Genomic DNA, 23,518 nt, shown 5'->3' on the forward strand with positions numbered 1-23,518 from the left:
CCATATTACCTGATCTCTTATAGATGGTTGTTGCATTTTTGGAAGTTAGCGACTCAGAAGCTTCTTGTTGCTCTTTTCTCTTTGACTAGTCGATGGAATGAAAATGAAAACACAAGCTAATGCAAGAGATTAGTAACAACAAGGAAATTCAAACTGAAAACGAAAACTATACACGATATTTACAATCATTCAAGAATGAAAACTATCGCAATGCAATTAGTATTGGCACACCTCCCCGGCAACGGCGCCAATTTGTTGAAAGATTTTTTACCACTCTACGTTGAATCTCTCAAGACTCAATTGTAGTATAGTAAAGGGTTTTGTCGTATCCACATGGAGGTGTAATACTTATGCCGTTCAATAACTAACAAACTCAAATAATGGTTTACAAAGAGATTGATTGTTTGTTTAAGAACATAAAAACATAAATCAAGAAGATAAAAAGAGATGGATTCACCAAGGTAGATAGTTTTGCTGAGATTAGAGTTTCGTTGTCTGACCTCTATGTATTCTATTGATTCACATACAAATATAGTTCTATGAAATTGATTCCTCCCACCATTTCTTATCTTACTACCCAGTCCCCCGGCGTAGAAGATTATCAACTCAGCTATATTAACCCTCAATCCCTTGATCGATTAAAAATAGTGAGTAGCATTAAGCATGGATGTTTGAATGGACTAATGATCTAACCCTATCCCTAGACCTTAGAATCATTAGATGATTTTACCTATTTCAGGTTTAAATAGCTAGTTCCCACCATCCTATTAAACCTAAATTCATGTTCTAGGTGATCAATCCAAAACAAGCATAAAGCACAAGGTAAAATCATTGAATCATGGCAAAGATACATATGATTAACTCTAGTTCAGACTCAAGAACGTGTGAGTTCCCTACACAAGTTTGAATCAATCAAAATACCCAAGGGGATCAACCTAAGATATAGCATGAAGCAAAAGAGAAAACCATTGATTCTTTAACATAGAAACATCAAATTTGCATGAAAGGAAATCAAATAGATTACATGAGCATCAAAACAACTAGTTCTAATCCCAACAAATGAGAAATTAGCTATCCATTTCCATGGATAGCTTTACAATCATAAAAGAGAAGAAGAACGATGAAAAACCGAATCTGTGACGGTTCCCCGGCGATGAAACCGGCTCCAAAGCCTTCTCTCTAGCCTCCTAGACCTTCCTTGATGATCTCCTTCAAGTTCTCTCTGTTTTTGGGTTATGTTCTAAGTCTCCAAAATCGAGTTCCCTTTTGAAACTGAAGAAAAATCCTTTTATAATGATTTCTGCATCTGTGCAGAGTGCTGGGCGCCCCTTTATGGGCGCTGGGCGCCCAGTTACTTCAAGGTTGGGTTTCTGGAACCGCCATAGGCGCTGGGCGGCCACTGACAAGCGCTGGGCACCTTGATGATCCAAAAATTCTTCAAGTCTCATGAAAATATACATTTTTCCTTGAGAACTTAGACCCTACATCAAAATTTGAGAATATAATCAATCATAAAACACATTTGAGCTTAATTCTCAATCAAATAACAAATTCCAATCAAGATGAGGAGAACTAATAAGGATTTCTCATGAATCACTTAAGATAAGTGCCTAAAATGAATTCAAATATACGTAAAAATGGCACTTATCAGTAGGCCTCTGATAGCCTCCCCAGCATGCCACTAGCGTCATGCTCGGTAGTTTAAAGGTACTTTCTATCCGTTCTACATTTTTTGTAACTAAAATAAAAAAAAACTTAAAAGAATAAAATTTGATAATTTCTTACTACCTTAGAAATATAATTTTGACCAAAATTACACTTAAAATGCACTAAGAAAAGAAGAGAATATATTTTCCTAACATTTTTACTTTACCCTTTTAAAAAAATTATCATTGAATACTTATTTGCCCAATAGTGTGTGATTGAATTTTCGTGACAAATTATAATTATAATTTCTCAACTAACCCTAAATCAAACATAGCAAAGAATGTCATGGATGAAGATTAGAGTGTGTGATTACACTTTAGCCCCCGAAAACATAAACATATTCCCAAAGATGTCCCTTATCAAAGAAAACAACACGCGAGTTGCCGGAAAAGTTAATATATAAAATGCAAAGCGGCGCTGGTAGTGATGATGAGTGTTCCGTGTTGCCTAACAATGTCGCAAACGTTGCATCTCCTCGTCGCCAAGAACCTTGGTCAGTGTATTTCTCTCCTCTTTTCTTCTTCTTCTTCTTCTTCTTCTGTATATGCTGTGAAATTGTTTGTTCTCATTCTAGAATAGAAAAGAAACAAACAAACCCTTATCAAAGCTTAAGTACGTGTAGCTGCTTCAACTTCGAAAACCCCTTATATTTATTTGTCTAGCTCACTAGGGTTTTCAACACTGTGTCTCTAATTGGGGAAATGGGGTTTCTAGTGTAGGTTGAAGATATAATTTTTTTTGACCAATATTTAAGATATCAAAACCTGGTGTTGTAACCTTGGTGTAGAACTGTAGATACACTATTTTGTGTTGAAATGATGAAATGCTGACTCTAAGCAATAGCAATTGGGGACTTTTGCATTATTTGTAGAAGTGCCCTTTCCTCCAGAATAGGGTTTTTCTCTCTATCATTTTTAGCTTCATTTTTGTTTGTTTAGTTTTGACCTGCAATCAGCAATTTATAGATATAATTTTCCGCAATGGTAGTCAGCATCCGTGTGGTGAAAGTAAATAGTCAAAGTCCAGTGAGTAAAAATTTAAAGTATGATGTTCTTCGCGGATAATGGGTAACAAGTTTATGTTGTTGATAACCATCAGAGGGGCACTCATTAGTTATTACACAAAAAACTGAAAGTGTGTTTCTTTTTTTTTTTTTGGCCATTGGTTCGTAGTTGATTGAACCAATATGGATCTGTATGTTTTATTTGCAAGGTCCTTCTCAAATTTTCTTGAGTTATGATGATTGTAGCGTGATTAGTTTGTTTTTGAGCTTGCTTTTTCTATGGTTGCCTCCCTATTGTAAGTATTGATGCCTTTCATTACTAAAGAGGTTGTGTACTAGGTACCTTATCAAGGGTTTATGTTGCAGTTCATCACATATTGTGTCATTTAATGTCTTCATTTTTTTTGTATTTGTAATTTCTTATACGTACATCGTTGTGGTTGTTGAATTGGTTCGGTAATTTTGCAGGTTGTGGAATGGCAGAAGGCAAGTGTCTCCCATGTTCGGGTGTTTCTGGAAGAACAGCTGCTGTATATTCATGCCCTTCTCTAGGTCATCACAGAATTCATTCACGTGTCAAAATTAGAGGACTGAAGCGTGGTTTTGTCGGTGCATCTGTTGTATGTGAAGCAACAAGGAGGAACCCTGATTTCTCAAGGTCAAACAGACAGGGAGGGGTCTCCAGAAATAGGAACAGGAGCAATGGTGGGAGAGATAGCTTTGAGAATTTTGAAGATGATATGTTATCTTCAAAAAATGGACCATTGGTATCTCTTTCCTCCTCGCCGAAATTCCAGGCAACTTCAGCCCCTGGCCCTAGAGAGAAAGAGATTGTTGAACTATTTAGGAAAGTTCAGGCTCGGCTGCGTGAGAGGGCTGCTAGCAAAGAAGAAAAGAAAGCTGAAGCATCCCGAGATCATGGTAGAGAGAAAAATACTGTAGATTCACTTCTCAAGTTACTGAAGAAACATTCAGCTGAGCAAGGAAAGAGAGACAATGGAGGTGGTAGAGGAAAAGATCTGAGTTCAGACCACTTGCAGGAACATAACCAACATGATGGAGCACAAATCTCTAAAATTTCTGATTTGGATAATTCTCCAAAGGTTGAGTCCGAAGAAGCCAACATCTCCTTCACACCTAGGCCTCGGTCAAGTTTCCAAAGAAGGTCTCCTGTTCCTCGTGTGAAGTACCAGCCTGTCTCTGATAAAGAAGAAGATTTTAATGTAGTGCCAGTAGACAGCGGGAATAATGAGAATAACCAGGATCAAATAGATTTGAAACTTGATGATGAACCTGAGCTTGAGTCTGACTCTGAATCCGATCTTGATCCAAAGGATGAGCTGTTCTTCCCAGATATAGGGATTGCTGAATTGTCAGAGGATGATTCTCATGGTTCTGAACAAAATGATAATGATGAGAGTGTGGAGGAGCAGGAAGTGGTTCAACATGATGATTTGAGTGCACTGAAGGTCACTGAATTGAGGGCACTTGCAAAGTCTCGCGGCGTAAAAGGGTTCTCAAAAATGAAGAAGGGTGAGCTCTTGGAGTTACTTACTGTGAGCTGATTCTGATCGAATGGTACATGAGAAGAAAAAAGAACACTAGAACAGACAACATAATAAATACTTGTTTTTTATTTTGTTTTTTCTGTTTTTAGCTTAACTTTCTATCTAATGTTTATTTTTGTTGTTCTTAAGTAGTTTTACTATGTTCTTATGTACTAGAGGTTGAGAGTTTCTTGATCATTAGACTAATCACGATATCTTTGCCTTGGAGGATTTTTCAATTTGGAGTTGTGTTCTCATGTTGGATTTGGATGCTCTGCAGTTATAAAATTATTGCAAAGGATTGCCTTAAAATAGTTGCTGGAACCAGACTTCCTAATTCTGCCAGTTCCCTTCCTGTTTTGGGCCTAGCCCAGTTCGCGAAGCTCGTCTTGCCACCTATTGCTAGCCTTGAGAACATGACTTCTTTTGAAGGGGATGATATTAGTAGAAGCTTAGTTAGTGGGCTAACTGGATTATTTGAGTTTAGTTTTTGTTAGTTATATTTCCTTGCGGGGCCTATCCATGTTTGATGAGATGAAAATCTAACATAAATTGTTGAACTTTTGTTATGAGGATACCTAGAAAATTGAGTTTTGCTCTCTATTTTGATTTGTTTTTTAATTTTCTTTAGTTCTTAGTTGATCTCTTGGTTAGGATAATTTCTTCCAACAAGCATGCTTGAAGGAATGGACTATCAACTAAGGCCAAAGCAAAGCCACCTCATTAGAGACTACTTCAAGTATTGTTGAGTTTCATAAGACAACTATATGTAGTTAGCAATTAACATGATTGAGTGAAGAAAGAGAAATTTGTGATGATTGAGATTTTGTCCGGACGCTCATTGAGATCTTGTGATGATCTTGAACAAATATGGGTTGGTAAAGTAAATGGATTTTCCTTGTATAAGCCAAACCTGAAATGTAAAGCAAATGTATTTAAAAATAGTCAAAACTTCTAGACTGCAGCAACCATTCCTATAAAAAAAAAGTTTTGAAATTTGAAGTGTTTGAATTGTAAATATATATAAAATGTTGACTGCGGTTATGACATAACTCTATCCCATTTTAAAGTAAGCAGGTTGGTGAAGACCTGTAATAACCCGTGCTTTTAGGAAACCCTCAGGGGATCTTTTTCATGAGAACCATGTTAAAAGGCAAAAGAGACATGCTGAGTGGCATGTCATGCTATTACTTAAACATGTAATAGCCACGGCACATGGTCACGTCTGCTTGCTTCCATCAGCATTTACCATTAGAAAGTAGAAAGCAGAATATTTATATTCCACTAGCTAGGTGACCCAAATTAGTAAACTATAGAAAGTCAAGCTACCAAAGAAGCTTGTGGATGGATTTTTGTGTTGCTGATTTTGTACCTTGTAAATGAGTTTTTGTTATCTTTAAATATGTGTTCTATCTAAACTTATGGACATGTCTCCAAATAATGTCTCATGTTCCATCAATAAAATTTGAAAAAATGTTAATTAAAAATTGGGTTTTGGGTGCCGAGGACCAAGAACAATTTTGGCCTAAAAGTTAAATTTCTTTGCAAATTAATTTTAGCACACAAAAAAATATGATAAATAATATATACTAAATTTTAGTACTAAAAACCTAGTGTGAGTGGAGTTTAACATGATCCACCATTGAATATATTTGTACTTATATAAAATTGTGAGTGTCGTTGAGTAAACATCTTAATTAAGCGCTTATGATAATAAACGTTTATTTATAAGTTAATTTGGTCAACTTATTGAAGTAAGTTGAAAATAAATTATAAATAAACATAAACTCATATTCATAAATTAATCTGAATGAGATTTATTGATGGGACAAACACCACTTGTAGACACAAGATCTTCATTCCAGATTTAATCCCTCACATGGTAAAGAGGAGATCAGGGGAAACAAATCTATATTACAAACCATGACGTATACGGCAAACAATGCAAGGCAAGCAATTAATTAATATGCAATCTTAGACATTAATATTAAGATGTCCTATTTCAAAATCCTGGTTGACTTAAGGCTTAGTGAGTTTTGCTTGAAGGAAACCCCTTTATTGCTCTTGGTTTTTAGAAACACAAGAAGGAGGAGGAATATGATATATGCAGGTTAGGATTAGATCAAATGCATTGGATCCGATCTCAGTAAAAATAGAAAACTGAATTTGTGGGCCTTTTATCTATGGAGAAATTAGGTAGGTAGGGAATTTTGGTGCAACTTTATGAGAATGATACAGCTAAAAACAAGAAGATAAAGCTGCCACACAATGATTTCATACTTTTTTTATACTTCATAAATCTCAGGATTAAATCTGAAATTACATACTCAAGAGATATACACTTTTATATGAACTAATTACACCCATTTCCTGATGAGCGAGCTAACATCTTTTAAGTATCCAAGATTTATCAAACAGCACGTACGTTGCTGATGAATGATGATGAAGTCGGGTAATCAATTTAATATTACCAAACTTGATAATGATGGATAAGATAAGAGGGAATTTGGTCAATCATTTAGATGCAGAAGGTATTAGGTAGTACCCAATCTACTAAAAACAGAGGCGTTCATTTAATCATGGCTTGGAATACTCTAACCGCAATTTTAGAATTGGGTTGACCAGTTTTCAGTACGCATGCATGGTTTAGAACTATCTTGACCATACCAGTAAATGATTTTGTAAAGAGTGATAAATCACACCACAGAATCATTTGTGTGATAGAATCATAAGTATGTGGTTTTTTATGATTTCTTTGATAAAATTGTCTTTACTTATATTCCACATTACTAAATGCTTTCACTTGTGTTTCACATTGCTAAATGCCATCACTTGAATAGTAAAAATATGTGGTTTTTGATGGCCCATTTAGTAAAAAATGTCTTAACTTGTGTTTCATTTGGTAAAAAATGTCCTCACTTTTAATAGAATATGTTAATTTTTTTACTACAAATTTATATGTATATATTGCCCTCACTATATAAAATTTCTGGATCCTTCACTGCCCTAAAGCACCTCGAGAAACTTGCTTGTGGACAAAATGGTAGTGGATGTTAATGTGTTTAGCACGCTTGTTAGGGTGGAACTAATACAAAGATCAAGAAGAAGCTTGTGAAGCCACAAGATCTTAACAGTTGCATTTGTAATGCCTGATACTCAGACTCACAACTAGAACGAGCAACAATAGGCTACTTCTTGGCACTCAAGAAAAAAATTGTCATTCAGAAAAATGGAATACCCATAAGTGGATGTCGCTTAGTGTCCAAACAGTGAGGTCAATCAAGATCAAAATGTTAGCAAGTGAAGGAGAAAAATGAGTAATTGACCAACTATAATCCAATGTATCAGCAAGATAACATGGGATTGATACATTTACAAGAATCTGAAGTGCTAAATTAGTCAATTATAAGAATTTGAAGAAACTGACTGACACAATGAGCAGCAAAAGAAAAATCAGGCAGAGTAATGGTGATTCATTGCAATGTGTCACAACAGAGCTATAGAGAGTAGGATACGAATAGTGGCGGCCACGAGCCAACACTACATTCACTAGAAAACTCAGCGTCGAATATACACGATGCTAATTCCACGTCGGTAAGACCTATTTCGTGGGCGGAAACCTTAGCGTTGGCTAGGAAGACGCTAAAAACCATTGATTTCATCGCCCAAGCTTCATTATAAGCCTTCACCTTCCCTATTTTCCCACAATGTCATTTTCACTTTTTCACCTTCCTCCGACCCTCTTCCTGCTCCGTTGCACTCCCCTTGCTCTGGCGTTTCTTTCCCTGCTCACCAGCTCCTCCTCATCCTTCTCCTCCACCATACCTTAGCCCTTACCCTTACCCTTACCCTTCTTTGATGCCACTCCCCCTCATATTCCTCTGCAGCCCTTCGCCCTCTGCCGCCACCCTTTAACTTCCTTCGACACCCCTTACTTCCCACCCTCACTTCTCCTCTAGCGCTATGAGCTGCCCGCTTTCTCTTCATCTGCCACGGTCACCCTCATCCTCTGCCACCCTCATTCTCCATCCGACAAAGCTACCTATCTCATCCCTCCCTCCTCCTCAGCCACCTTCACCCTCATCCTCGGGATCTCCATCGATCACTTGTTGCTCAAATGTGTTGCTTCGCCACCGCCCCACTCCCATTGTCAGGCGACGCCCCCTTGCCGCGAGCCACCCCACTTTCGCATTGCCATTGCATTCATTACTTTTCGCTGGATCTGGTGGTATGCTAATATGATTTTTTTTATAAGTTGTCTGATTTTTGTGGTACTTATTTTTGCTTAACAATTTTTTTTTTTTTTAAATTAGAGACTTAAAGCCGTCAGTAACTGATGGTCAATTTTTTTTAAGCTCGTCAAGTGACCCCAAACCTAGGTCATTTGTAATTAGGTTGTAATGTTAGTATAATGAAGGCTTTCACTGTCGATAAATTGTCGGTAAATAATCCCACTAATTCGTTGGCAAATTACTGACGTCGGTAAGAATGAGATTTTCGGGTGACCTTTAGGCCGTTGGTAATCACATGTTTTCTTGTACTGTTGGGATATTTCTCTACATGCCACTTTGGCTATGAATTTGTGACACATGAATTATTCTCCATTTCTTTAATATGTTACTCGATTCTCCTAACAAATTCAGCGAATTTACGATGTGACTCTTGATTTTATCATTTTAAGTTGGATTCTTAACATTTTCCAAATGAGCCATTCCCTTTGAATGCTCTTTTGGATGTGATTCTTCGTCATGTGTGCCACCAACCATTGCGGTGAGAATCAATTACTCTTTCACAAACGATACCAAAGTGTTCTTCCTAAAATATAATAATGTAGACCTCTGATTTATGTATGGTGGATGTAGGTTGAATACTCTCGTGGCAATTAAACTATTCACGTCAGAGCTTGGCGTGACATGATGGGGAGCATACCAGCAAAGAACATGATGTTCACTTGATTGCAAAACCTTCCCGAAACAATATTGACCTCCTTGGGGCTGTTAAGACCGTCTATTACGATACATATTGTTTTTTCCTTCTGAAACAATTATGTCTGACCTATCATCGTAACTGTCCAAAGATGTGAGGCAGCGTATCATACCGTGGAAGCAGTTGAGATTTGCCTCTCTCATTTCCATTTTTGTCATATGGTTTATGGAATTGAACAAAGTGTGCAGCGAGAAAAGGAATTTTGTTTGGGCAGAAAATGCAAAATTGGAATTTGCAGTCTGCTAATTGTCCTCCCTTCATCATGGAAAATGTAAGAAATATCTGATATTTCATATTTGAAAATTTCATACAGGATTTGAGGTAGAAAGAGAGTGTGTAATATACAAATATGGAATATTCTAATGGCATTTTTTTTAAAACTTTTTCAGAAAATCCCTCTAAATAAATAACTTTTCCGAGATTCGATCTTTGTGACTTCATATTACAGGAATCCTGTAACACCTTGTGGTAATATTTCAATAGTATTTTAGCCAGAAAAAAACAATAATTATCTAAAATTATAATATGAATAATAATTAATAACTATATATGACAAGAATGTGCTGGAAAGTGATGTAACGAGCAAAGAAACCAAGTCATTACTCAAACCACCGCATCAAATATACTAAGAAATAAGGTTTTCGCATTATGTTATATTGTCCACATATTATATGAAAAATAATTATGAAATAAATCTCTAATAATCTCCTCAATAATCATGTTAGACTTTAAAGTAAAATTCATTTACGCGGAGAGTCTTAAGTGACCAATTTCTAGATGTTATAATTTAATTCTCAAGAAGTAGAAGCTAATTCAACTATGTTAGAAATGCTAATAATATTCACTTTAACTCTATAGTTCTAACATTTTTTTATTTATTGGTTGAAATAGATTGAATTTATGAGCTTTATTCCTAATTTGGTAAGATCTACATGTATTTCAATAGTAAAAGATAAATGTTGAAAAGATAGTACTAAAGTGAGTGATTGTCAGCCCCAACAGTATTTATTGGCTAATCCCCAATCGTCTAGTGCGCTAAGTGTGACACGAGAAATTAGATTTATAGTTATGGACTTTGAGTTACCTTGGGCAAGAAAAAAGTGAGCGTTGATATGATATCTCAAATAGTTTAACATGTGTACACAGATATAGTAACAACGCATTATGACATACGAGCCATAATAACTTCTAGAATCAGAAATGTGTATGTCTGAATATGTCCGATGTTTGTATATTTTCGGGATCACTATTATATTTCAAACTCAAGTTTTAATATCAACACACAAGTTCACTCAGTTGATAATGACAAATCACTTCTTCTCATAACGTTGGCTGTGTGTTCAATTTTAGCTATCGATGTGAAAGCTGTATCCGCCTTAACCCAAACTTATATCTAAAACAAAACCCAACATTTAATTTTGCATCTCTCTCATCTCATAACCACTATTAATTTCATTATGTAGTTAATTAAAACTTGCCATGAAAAACAACAAATTTGCAACCGTATTCGTATAACATTGAGGACCCACAGCATTAACCCATTTTTCTATATTTCTTAAAAATGTTTCCCTACTACTATTTGTTTTTGGACCCTCTCCTTTCTCTCAGGCCTTTTCAGACAGTTTTGTTGGGAAAGAAATACAGACAGAGATACATGGACGAATGAAGATGGAAGAGTCCTTCACTGCCAACCATTGGAATCCATAAATCACATTGTTTTTGGAAACTTCCATTGATTCCATTTCTCATGGTTTGGACTTGATCAGGATCTGACCCCATTTGAGTTTCAGAACCATGCAAATAGGTATGCATATGCAATAATCCAAAGCTTCCATTTTTGTTCACAAAATGTAATCTTTATTGTGTTTCTGTTCTTTTCATGTGGATTTCTTAGATACCCTGTTTTTGTTTTTGATTTATTGGTGGATCCAATTAGTTTTTTTTATCACTTTTATTGAAAATCTGAGCTTTGGTTTGAGTGGCTTCTACAAGCTTAGAGATGTTTGATGAAATGTCTCAATGAGTGTGTAACTTTTGCTATGTTGTTGGTAGAACTCTTTGTTAGTGATTTGTTGGATTAGTTATAATGGAAAGATACACACTTTCCATTTGGGTGATTTAGAAAATTTAATTATGTGGTTCCTGGAGGAAAATGAATGCTTTTTGAGCTTTGTATAGTGTAGTTTAATAAGGTTCATTTGAGTGGATGTTGCTGTCTTCCTACGATTATTTTACTGGAACTTTTGAACCAAAAGTTCTTTCTCCTTCTGTGGACTTTGACTTGTCTTGTATACTATGCATAACTTTTGCTGGGGGTAGGCCTATGTCACCATTGCCACAAAAGTTAAGGTTTCATGACTTTCATCCTCAGACTCTACAATGGTGGGAGCCTCGGGATCATTAATGTTGAGAAGTCCACATTGACTAGAGATATAGGCGAATAAGTGTTTAAATAGGGTAGAACAACCCTCACCGTACCCCTTTGTAGTTTTGTACTAGACTTGTTGTTCCTGTGTGCTAATTCCATCTATATATATTGCCACTGTTGGTTTCAATTTCATCAAAATTTATGTATAATGTCTCTAAACGCGCAATTTACATGTGCTGATGTACTAAAATCATTAGTCATGTTATGTGTTTTTGCATGAAGAGAAACTTGTGTTACTACAGTCAGAATATTTATCAGTATTGGAGTCTCACTATAGGACTAAACAGGGGACATCTTATACATCATGTCAATTCCTTGTACAGCTTATGATGCTTCCTCTAGAATTATTTTCTGGTTGATGAAATATTCGATTGTTGTATGGTTTCGCTTAAGCAGGTCAAACGGATACAGCATCAGTGAGATGTCTTGTCAACAGCATTTCTCGATTCATTCACCTGGTTTCTTGCCAAACAGTGAAATCTGTGCCCTTTCAGAAGATCTGTAATAATATGGTTGGGGTATTAAAGCGCTTGAAGCCGGTGCTTGATGACGTTACAGATTACAAAATTTCTTTAGATGAAAATCTATGTAAAGCGTGTGAACAATTGGATTTACGGGTTAATGAAGCTAGAGATGTCATAGAAAAATGGGGTCCAAAAATGAGCAAGATTCACAGTGTAAGTAACTACTGGTACTCTTACAGTCAAACTAATACTATTATCCACCAACAACTGCATTCCAACATTTTAAAGATCATCAACCACTTCATTGCCACATCACTATTCCAACTTTTATGCTGGGGTTATTCTATTTTCAGGTTTTGCAAAGTGGGACATTGTTGATCAAGTTGCAGAGCACTTCACTTGATATTTGTCACATGATAGTTAGATCCTTACCATCACCACCATCTGCATCAGTTTTGGCTAATCTTCAGGTATGTGAAAAGTTAGAAGTTACCTCTCCTCTACCCCTTCTTTATTTTGGAAAATTCTTTTAACTGTTTCCTTCGTGATCATTATTCTTGCACCACACACCCTCCCAAAAGTTAAATTAGGAAAGATTATAAAAAATTAGAAATCCTGTATTTCGCAGGAATATCATCGTAATTTTTTGTTTGATCAATATAAGTGAGACTAATTTCTAGCAACTTTTTCAGCTCTATATCCAGGAAGTTCAGTGTCTCAAGAAGGAAACAGCAATGGTCTATATAGAAGAAGCGCTAAGAAAACAAAGAGATAATATGGAACCTTGCCGTGAACATCTAAAACAAATTATTGAGTTACTTAACTTGACTTCAGACCAGGAGCTTTTGAAAGAATGTATTGCTGTGGAAAAGGAAAGGTTGAACGCTGAAGTCAATAAAATGAAAGGGGACATGGTAGAAATTAATGAAATCGTAAATCTTGTCCGCAATGTATGTGATTATGTCATGACAACTGAGTGCCCTGTAATCAAGAGTGGTGTCTCAGTCCCTTCATACTTCCGCTGTCCATTATCTTCGGAACTCATGCTGGATCCTGTTATTGTGGCTTCAGGTCAAACATATGAGAGGCAATCCATCCAAAAGTGGCTTGATCATGGGCTAACTGTTTGTCCCAGGACTCGTCAGACACTTGCTCATTCAATTCTTACTCCCAATTATACTGTCAAAGCTATGATAGCGAAGTGGTGCGAGGAAAATAATATCAAACTTTTCTCTAACTCTGAGCATAATAATTCTGCCCGTATCACATCCCCCTCAAATTGTTTATTGCCTCAAGATGGTTTTGGCTCTTCACCAAGCAGCAATTCAATTTCAAGATCATCTCTTCAAACTGTAAATTCATTTGAGAAACAAAAGGGTGATAACTCTTTCAGATTACGTGGAGAATACAATGGATGCCAAAGGGAAACAACAGAAAAGTGTGAGCAACAATCCCCCTATATTCATAGTAGAAGTGATTCATTATCCAGTTCAATTTCTAGTACTGATTGTCTGCTTGCAGTTTCAAAAGACGTCTCAGGGATATCCAATAAGCTTCAGAATGTGTATGTATTGTCTGGAGAAATCATAAATGTGTGTCATGCTTCTCCTGGCCAAAAACAATCAGGGATATCTCCTTGGTTATCTGGAAAGCAATTTGAAATCCCTGGATCAAATGTAGGAGCACGGGAGAATGGAAATAATTATAATAGTAATACCAATGATAGTCGCGCAAGAGTTGATTCCCATCCTGTTTTGAATTCAGGATCAGATGAATTAACCACCTCATCTCATGTCAATAAATTGATTGAAGAACTTCACAGCCAATCAATTGAAGCACAAACTACTGCTGCAGAAGAATTGAGGCTCCTTACAAAGAATAACATGGAAAATCGTATCATTGTAGGGAAGTGTGGGGCTGTAACGCCATTAATTTCTCTGCTATATTCAGACGTGAAGATAATACAAGTACATGCTGTGACAGCTCTGCTGAATTTGTCAATTAGTGAAGACAACAAGGCCTTGATTATGGAGGCAGGAGCCATAGAACCTCTTATCCATGTTTTGAAGACAGGAAATGATGGAGCCAAGGAAAATTCTGCGGCAGCTCTATTCAGCCTCTCTGTAATGGAGAACAATAAGGCAAAAATTGGCCGTTCTGGTGCAGTTAAAGCTTTGGTGGATCTTCTCGCCTCAGGAACTCTCAGAGGAAAGAAGGATGCTGCTACTGCTTTATTTAACCTTTCAATATTTCACGAGAATAAAGCTCGCATAGTTCAAGCTGGAGCTGTGAAATTTCTGGTCCAGTTAATGAATACTGCTGATGGAATGGTGGACAAGGCTGTGGCACTTCTGTCAAACCTGTCAACAATAACCGAGGGCCGATCAGAAATTGCTAGGGAAGGTGGCATCCCCTTACTAGTTGAGATTATTGAATCAGGTTCTCAGAGAGGAAAGGAAAATGCTGCCTCCATTCTCTTGCAATTATGCCTTCATAGTTCCAAGTTCTGTACTCTAGTTTTGCAAGAAGGAGCTGTACCTCCGTTAGTTGCGTTATCTCAATCTGGTACACCAAGGGCAAAGGAAAAGGTATGCACCTTATCACCCTTTTCTTTTGCTATCCTTATCAGTGGTTGACATTTATAGTGTGCATACCATGTTTTGAAGTCTCACACCTAGAGATATGACCAAGTAAGTGTTTCTAAAGGGTAGAGCAACCATCACTTCTAAGCTAGCTTTTAAGGTAGAGTTAGGTCTAACCCGAAGTCTAAGACGGTATCAGATCATGTCCAAGATCCGGTTATTGGGGACTACCCATATATAGGCCACCCGAATTCTAAGATACCATCCAGTGTCCTGCATTTGGATGAGTTTTTTTCAATCACAATCTCTCATGGCAAAATAGTGTTGAAGCCTTGGGTTCTATGAAAATAATGAACTCAATTTGTTGAAACTAGGGCTGTAATCTTGTTTTCTGATATGTGCTAATTAGTGCATTCTTCTACATCCCTCATCACTAACTCCCTTCCCTAAAAAATAATGTAGAAGGAGATTCTGATCCTTTAGTATGGAGTTCTGTTTAATATACTTTCTACTTTTCCTACTATCTGAACAAAGATTCATTCATAACAATAGATGCTTACATGTTATACACATCCATGCAGGCACAACAGCTTCTCAGTCATTTTCGTAATCAGCGGGAAGGAGCTACTGGGAAGGGAAAAACATGAAGATAGTCAATTTTATCATTCATTGCCTCTTTTTATAGCCAAGTAACTTGTGATAATCCCATTCCTCCCTATTCTATATCTTTCAGTTTAGGACACTTTAGGACTCCTTTCATTGCATTCTTTTGATTTTTACATGTACCATTTGCAAAGCTGTTTTTAGCTTCTTCCAGTGGCTTGTCATCTAGTTATTCTCAAGTTCAAAATGCGTGCCTCATTTCTCCCCCTATTTCTGGGTTATTTATTTTACAATTTTTGAGGGTTTTGATTTTCTTTCTAAGCATTACTCGTGTGCTCCCTACTCAATGCTGTGCATATTTTGTACATATACTATAAATTATTTGTACTTTAGACTGTTCTTTGAGCTGTTCTTATTACTATATAGTAAATCCTATGTCAACCTATAATTTTTAGTCTAAAATTCAAATGAGTCTCATGCAGTAAATCCTCTTTGCCTTGAAACTGACCATTTTGACTCCCTAAGCCTGAAATCATCAATCCTCTTTTATGCACTTAGAAGAGGTTTCTCAAACTTTGATCCATCCATGTAGAGTTTCATTTTGACCTTTGCAGTCCTTAGTATGTCTATTCATTGGTTAAATGTGATTGGAAGTTAATTTTTAATATGATTATCTCCTCTGTCATCTGTATTGCAGACTACTATTAAGCGGACACTATATTAGACTTTGCAAAATGGTTCAGTGCCATTGTTATAACTACAAACTACTCACTATTTCCAAATATTATGGGTTATTGGTACTCAAGTTCTAAGGATGTTAAGTCAAATTACTCTTGACAATTTTTACAGCTACCTAATTGCTTTGAGAATGCTTCCCTAATTGCTTTGAGAATGTTTCCGTACGCATGTGTAATATCAACGACTAACGAGTGGTTGATTCATGTGTCATGTGTCGGATTTCCATTAAACAATGTCTCAAGTTCGATGGAATGGAAAAGAGTTTGTTGAGAGAGCTAGCTTCACCTAAATGCAGATATTTATGGCACTAATAAGATTGCTTCCCATAGAGCATACCCGATGTGCACAAAAAATATGTTAAATCAACTGTTGGGCCTTATCATGACCAAACATAAAACGAGATTTTGGTGATGATTTGGTAGCGTTTGGCAGACATGTGGGAAGGGAATGGAACATGACATATGAGTTCTGTTCTGTGTTTGTTATGTTTTTAATAGGGAATGGAACATGACATATGAGTTCTGTTCTGTGTTTGTTATGTTTTTAATAGGGAACGGAACAGAACAAAAGACACCTTGAACAGTACACTTTGGTTCCCTAAAAATAGTTGGAACGGATGAGAACGGAACAGAACACCTATTAAAATATTTTACACTGGCAAAATTACCCTAGGTTTTCTTTCTATTTTTCCTTTTTCTTGTAGGCTTCACTCTTCTTCGTCTTCCGGCCGTCTCTTCCACCTGTGATTGCAAGCAACATTTTTTCCACGATCCAACACAAATCCAACACACAGTTCCAGTCACACATCATTCAAATTCGCATCAACCATTTTTCGAAAAAAAAAATGAATAATGAGAAAAAAAAATTACGAAAAAGGGGTGAAAAAAATGGAATTTACAGGAATGGTGTGTTTTTGGCCAGCGTGGCAAGGAGGTGGGATCCGCTCCACCTAACGCGAATCCCAAACGTGCCATTCGCCCCACATGACACGAATGCAAGGCATTTCTTTCCGTCATAGATTCCCTTCATTCCCAAGGAGGAATCTGAATCTGTTGGCATTTATTGCATACGCCCCAAAGCAGGCGCAGTCATGTCAGGTGAAACATGATGGCTGACCGGAGACATGCAGCAGCCATGTCATTGGTTACGCGCCAGACGAGGCGGTGGCACATGCATTGGATTCGCGTGGTCTGACGCGTATTTAGTGTCCAACGCTTTAAATTGAGCGAATGCTCTGAGTGGGGGACAAAAATGACATGACCGGCACGGGGGAACAGGAATGAATCATGGCATGCGCGTGATATGGGGCGAATTATTAAAAAATGAAATCGCCTCAAATAAACCGAATTGTTTAATAAAAAAACACTATATTACACACTGCGAAGTCATTATGCTCACACTCAAAAAAACAAAGTTACAATCGAAAAAAATATTGTAGAGCTCATTTTGAATTTCAAAAGATGAACCAAGTAATTGCTTGTGTGTATTACAATGGTAGATATTATGAGGGCAGTGATGGTATGACATTTGAAGGCTCGAAGAAGATGATGCGTTTGAAACGCAACATCACATTCAACAACTTGAAAAAGTTAATTCAGGAGAAGTTGAAGCTTGGAAGTAACCAAGTTATTTCCTCTGTGGGCTTTAGGTTTTTGTCCTCATCTGATCCAGTTCAGTATACAGGTCTCGTGATAGTGGATACTGATGATGTGGGGATCATGATGGATATATTTACTCAGCAGTGTGGCCACCAGTCAGTGGTGACCATGTTGGAGCTTTATGTTCAAATTGATGAGGCAGGAAGTTCATCAATACTTGTTTCAACAAATCCTACAACCACTCATCCGACATTAACAGACGAGGGCGTCACACAAGTGGAGATCCATCAAGCTGAACCAGAGAATGTTCATTTGGGTCCCACAGTTAATTTGGATGATGATGATGATCTCCACCATCACCTAATTGACAATCCTGACATCATATATTCAGAACCAGAGGGAAGCGAAGATGAAAGAAGGCTTCAAGATTCCGATGGAGACTCATCGAACTCAGACCAAGAGGGTGGACAGCATACGACACATGATCTTCCTGTTAATTCTCAAGTGCAAGGTATGTTCAACCAACTTATCCTATAAATTATTGAATAATTTAATTGTGCATGTACTAATTTTTTTTTTATGTCCAGCTATCCCAAACACCACACCGTTTTGGGATTCTGCTCCACACTACTCATATATCAATTGGGATCATCCAGATCAGGAGACGGATTTTTTTCTTGGTACCGATGAGGGTGGATCGTGGGAGTTAGGTGATGATTTGTATGTTGGTTTACGTTTTGAGAGCAAGGAAGATGCCAAGATGGGCCTTAAGTATTATTGTTTCAAACGCCATCAAACCTATAAGATGCTCGAATCCAAACCAACTTATTTTATTGCCAATTGTCCCAATCATTTGGATGGATGCCTTTGGAGGATGAGAGCACGCACGGACAAAAATATCGATAAGTGGGTTATATCTAGGTGGGTCGGCCCTCATACGTGCGTCAATCCGATGAGATCGCAGGACCACACCAAGATGACTTCCGATGTCATATGCTCTTACATACTGGGTATGATTGTTGTCATGTATATGATTTCCTTGCTCTTAAAAGGAATATTAACTTATAATATCGTTAATATGTTACACGCATGGTAGGTGGTCGGCCATCTGTCCCCATTGCAGCCATACAGGAGAGAATCAGCGGGGAACTTAACTACCAAGTGTCATACATGAAAGCATGGTTAGCAAAGCAAAGGGCACTTGCGAAGGTGTTTGGCAATTGGGAAGAATCTTACGCAGAGCTCCCAAGATGGCATGGTTATATGAGTTCATTTTCCCCAGGATCCTACTACTACATTTACACAGATGCTTATATCGGTGCGAATGGTTTTGTTGATGGTAGTGTGCGCAAATTCCGTCGAGTGTTCTGGACTTTCAAACAGTGTTGCGAAGCTTTCAACTATTGTAAGCCGATGATCCAGATAGATGACACTTTTATGTATGGAAAGTATAAAGGAACGTTGTTGATTGCCACCACTCAGGACAGAAACTCTAACATTTTACCAATAGCTTTTGCAATAGTGGAGAGTGAAAGTACGAGTTCATGGGGTTGGTTTTTGCGTCTGATAAGGCAACATGTTACTCAGAAACAAGGTATATGTTTGATATCAGACAGACATGCAGGCATCAAGGCCGCGGTAAGGGATGCGAGAAATGGGTGGCAGCCTCCAAATGCGCATCATGTGTATTGCATCCGCCACATTGCTAGCAACTTCAACCATAGGTTTAAGAATGCAAAGCTTAAACAAGAGCTGGTTATGATGGGTATTTGTTTGAACCCAATTATAGGAGTTTTTTTTATAAACAGAAATACTGACATTTGTCACTTGTGCAGGTTACGAGCCATGTTTGTACCTTTTTGAACGGAGGTTGGCCAAGTTTCGACAGACTAGCCCAGCTATCCAGGCATGGATTGATGGAGTCAGTAGGGAGAAATGGAGCCTCGCCTGTGACATCGATGGTGGTAGATTCGGCCACATGACAACCAACCTTGCAGAATCTGTTAATAAAGTGTTCAAGGGCGCTAGGAACATGCCGATCACTGCACTTGTCAAATGCACATATGCCCGTCTTGTAGATTACTTTGTTCAAAGAGGCATTGCTGCAAGTGATCAACTGCAGGCCCGCCAGGTATACTGCCACAAGGTCATGGTCGCATTAGCCAAAAATCATGAAAAGGCAAGTGCTCATATGGTGCGCACGTATAACGTGGAGCGAACAAGGTTTGAGGTCGAGTAAGGATTCAACCAGCGTACGCATCGTAATGGTTATAGGTGAAGTGTTCGGCTAGACTAGCGAACATGCGAGTGTGGAAGTTTCCAAGCCTTCAAGTATCCATGTGATCACGTGATCGCGGCATGTGCTCGACAGTCCATTAACTATTATGATTTTGTTGACCCTGTGTAGAAGTTGAAGACTGTAAGGGATGCTTATAAAACTCAGTGGTGGGCCCTTGGAAATGAATTGAACATTCCTCCAGCAGGTGATGGCCCTCGACTTGTTCCAGACCCCACCATGGTGCGTGCTAGAGGTCGTCCGAGGTCAACTCGCATCAGAAATGAGATGGACCTGATAGAGTCACAACCAATCCAGCGAAATAATTCACTCCAGAGATGAACTATTTTACACTGTTGTTGTTGATTTCTTATCTTTGACTGTACGACCCATGATGTATAATAAAGTTGTCTAAGAATGAAACATCATTATGAGTTATTGATTTAAAGGGGAACACATTTTTTTAATTGGAAACAACATAACTAAACGATGATGCCATACAACCTTCAAACAATAAACATTTTACAAACATGACAAAAAAACATTAAGCTTAATTGGAAATAAAAATAAAACACACATCAACTGTGAGGGATGCCTGGTTCAGATCGAAGTCAAAGGCTGCCTGTGTAGCACGAATCTCAGAATCCGGTGGATGGGCATGCTGCATCTCCGGTGAAGCACCTAGCAAATCATGTAAGACCCCTCATCCACGTTGGGGGCTAGGTGGGGTCCCCCATGAGGAGGGTATAGACTGGCCATATGTGGTGAACCACGTGTCAAGCTGGGATCCATCTTGTTGAACCTGCGGCGCTGAACCGTGGTAAGGCTGTGACTCGGGAACTGGCGCAGGTTGGTAATACTGTTCAAACTCACGGGACCCACTACCACTGTAATGTTGCTCATGTTGGTAAGGTTGCTGAAATGCGAATGATGTCTCCTGTTGCTGAAATCCTGAAGCATTACCATGTCCCTGGTACGAAGACCCATCACCACTATAGTGGTACGATGTGTAGGAATCACCAGTATGGGTGGGAGCCAACCAAAATTGCCCGGAAGGCAGTTGTTGGGGTACATCAATTACAACTGGTTTAGCTTTTTCTTTATGTTTTTCCCGCCGGGAGAAATCCTGTCCTTCTTTCCTTTCGAGCTTTGGGTGAAAATTTTGTGCTACCTCAGGGATCTGAACAGGCTCCATTGGCGACGCTTCTAGCGGGGGAATAGTGATCCGCCCCATCTCCTCGCATAACGTGAGGCAGTGCATGGCCCGCTTTTGAAGGTTATCAATTGTGTACCTCCCTTGTCCAATCAGCGGCAGCCCATACCAGATGTGATGGATATTCGCAGCCTACAATTAGAACAAAATAAAATGTTGGGTAAGAATTAAGCATAAATTATATTAAAAAAAATTATAGATTAGCATAAATTCAATAGATTACCAATTAACCCAATGCTGCTCATTTACGTGTAAGCCAGCGATGAGAGTGTTGTGAATACCACCTCATGTATTGATCACTGCCTTCTGCAAGCCTTATTAATCTAGGGCCTTCAACTAATTGCTGTTGTTTGTTTTCCCAAGCTACAATAAAAGGTGTCAACTTATCAACCCAATCCCAATCATGTTTCCCCGGCAGTGACATGTCATGCACCTTATTGTCTTGGAGAGGTTTGTTAGGAACATGTTGCTGAAATCCAAATTGTTGCATCACCCGATCAGGCTGATGCCATTCAACAATAAAAAATGATATCATGGGAGCTATACATCTCCACAATTGCATATTGTCCCGACATATTGGAGGTAGTTGCTGCAAAACACTATGTGGATAAGGCATCCACACAAACTACATCCACAAGAAGAAAGAGTTTAGACTTGGACAAATATAATATCGCAGTCATATATCTTTAATGACAGGTACTCACTTGTTCAGTTTTAAATGTGTCAAGGTAATGCCTCCAATACGGCAACTGATACTTTATCCATTCCGCATCTTCTTTCCACCTATATAATAAAAATAAGTTCGGTTGATATATGTTAGAGAAGCTTGAAATCTGTAGGATGATCAACTATTCAAATTTGAAGTAACAATTAGTTGCATACCTGGCTCCAAGAGGGCAACCTTCTTTGATAACGTGGATTCTTTGAGGGGGCCAACATCAGGAAATCTCGTCCAGACCCAGAACTGGATGAGTTGTACACAACCACCTATCTCCACACGTGAGATTTTGCTTGCATTACACATTTCCTTATATAGATGGGCAAGTACCGCAGAACCCCAACTATATTTTCCAGCTTCATAAAAATTCCTCAAAAGAGGAAGATATCTCAGAGGAACATGCGACCCGCTATGGTCAGGTAAGAGAAAACCTCTAAGCATGCGCATGATGTATACACGTGCATAACATGCCAAATCCTGAGGATTGTCAATGAAGTCTACCACATTGTTAAAATTCTCATTTATCCACGTCATTTTCAACGCACCTCCTCTAATAGCATCTGCTGGGGGTCTCTTTCCTAAACATTCTTCAACGATGACAGGCCAATTGCAAGAGGTGGGACCTGTGACAACGTCACCATCAATCTTCAAGCCCAACTGAATTGCAATATCTTGAAAAGTTATGATGCATTCTCCGAACGGGAAGTGGAAAGTGTGCGTCTCGGGACGTCACCTTTCAATGAACGCTGAAATCAAGGGAGGGTCTGGATATACATCTGAGACTAGCGCACAGTGGTAAAAACCCGCAGCTTCAAGGTGACCTCTGATTGCGTTGGGAACGCTGCGTATGAGTCTCTCTTGCACAACTCGTGAATCACGTGATCGTCGAACTTTGAGAATTTTATTTGTTTGTCCATTCCAGACTTTATCTGAAATGTGTGATCCTTTCTCAGTAAGATACAACAAACTAGTATTTGTGGGCCCATGATTGATCGCCAATTCTTCTGCCATTGAAATTTTACAGAAACTAAGTCAAGTGAATTTATGAAGGTTTGGAGAAGAAATGAAGTGAAATAAGGTAGGTTTGGAGAAGAAGGAGAGTGAAATGAAAGGGTTGGGGCGAATTTACTTCTGGCGGTCCTTTTATAAGGGTTTAAACCGCCAGAAATGTTATGAGGTGATGACCCGGGTTTATATGATGTTTTTAGGGTTTTTCCTTGTAGGTTTTGAGTCTTTTTCTTGTGTCTCATGTAGTGTTTCATGCATTCCCATGCATTTTTACTTTTATTTGTGCATGTGCATTAATTTAGTAATTTTGTAGTTTTGTAAGGGCTTTAGTTGCATTTGATTAGAGTTTAAGAGTCATAGGCAATTTCCACTTGTTTTGGAGCCTTTGTGCAAAACTAACCTCTGAATTTCTAGATATTTTCCTAGCTTTGTCATCAAGTTTTCAGGTTGTAACAGCTGAAGATGGAGTGTCTAGAGGTTTGGAGAATTGAAGAGAGGCTTAAAGAAGAGTTAAAATGAAGATCAAAAGGTTTTCCAGCGAGTCAGAGCGCCTAGGCGTGCTCCATTGGCGCCTAGGCGCCAATTGCTTTTTCCAGGGTTCTGGAATTGGCGCCTAGGCGTGCTTAATTGGTGCCTAGGCGCCAATTA

General features: G+C 38.2%; 2 protein-coding genes across 3 annotated transcripts; both read left to right on the top strand.

Annotated features, from left to right (window-relative positions):
* Window positions 1-2,057: 2,057 nt before the first annotated feature.
* Window positions 2,058-4,569, top strand: LOC130720369 (rho-N domain-containing protein 1, chloroplastic-like). The gene is made up of 2 exons (XM_057571000.1): window positions 2,058-2,200; window positions 3,179-4,569. Exons 1-2 carry the CDS (start codon window positions 2,134-2,136, stop codon window positions 4,273-4,275), a joined length of 1,164 nt encoding a protein of 387 aa, XP_057426983.1. The 5' UTR covers window positions 2,058-2,133; the 3' UTR covers window positions 4,276-4,569.
* Window positions 4,570-10,809: 6,240 nt separating this feature from the next.
* LOC130717898 (U-box domain-containing protein 3-like) lies at window positions 10,810-15,725 on the top strand. Of its 2 annotated transcripts, XM_057568297.1 has the most exons (6): window positions 10,810-11,047; window positions 12,068-12,348; window positions 12,489-12,605; window positions 12,828-13,575; window positions 13,657-14,723; window positions 15,299-15,725. In XM_057568297.1, exons 1-6 carry the CDS (start codon window positions 11,038-11,040, stop codon window positions 15,362-15,364), a joined length of 2,289 nt encoding a protein of 762 aa, XP_057424280.1. In that variant the 5' UTR covers window positions 10,810-11,037; the 3' UTR covers window positions 15,365-15,725. The 2 variants fall into 2 exon arrangements, with proteins under 2 accessions (XP_057424280.1, XP_057424279.1); XM_057568296.1 differs by having other exon boundaries at window positions 10,811-11,047; window positions 12,828-14,723.
* Window positions 15,726-23,518: the final 7,793 nt, after the last annotated feature.

Source organism: Lotus japonicus, chromosome 5 (genome assembly GCF_012489685.1).
Source record: "Lotus japonicus ecotype B-129 chromosome 5, LjGifu_v1.2".
In the NCBI taxonomy this organism is placed as follows: Eukaryota; Viridiplantae; Streptophyta; class Magnoliopsida; order Fabales; family Fabaceae; genus Lotus; species Lotus japonicus.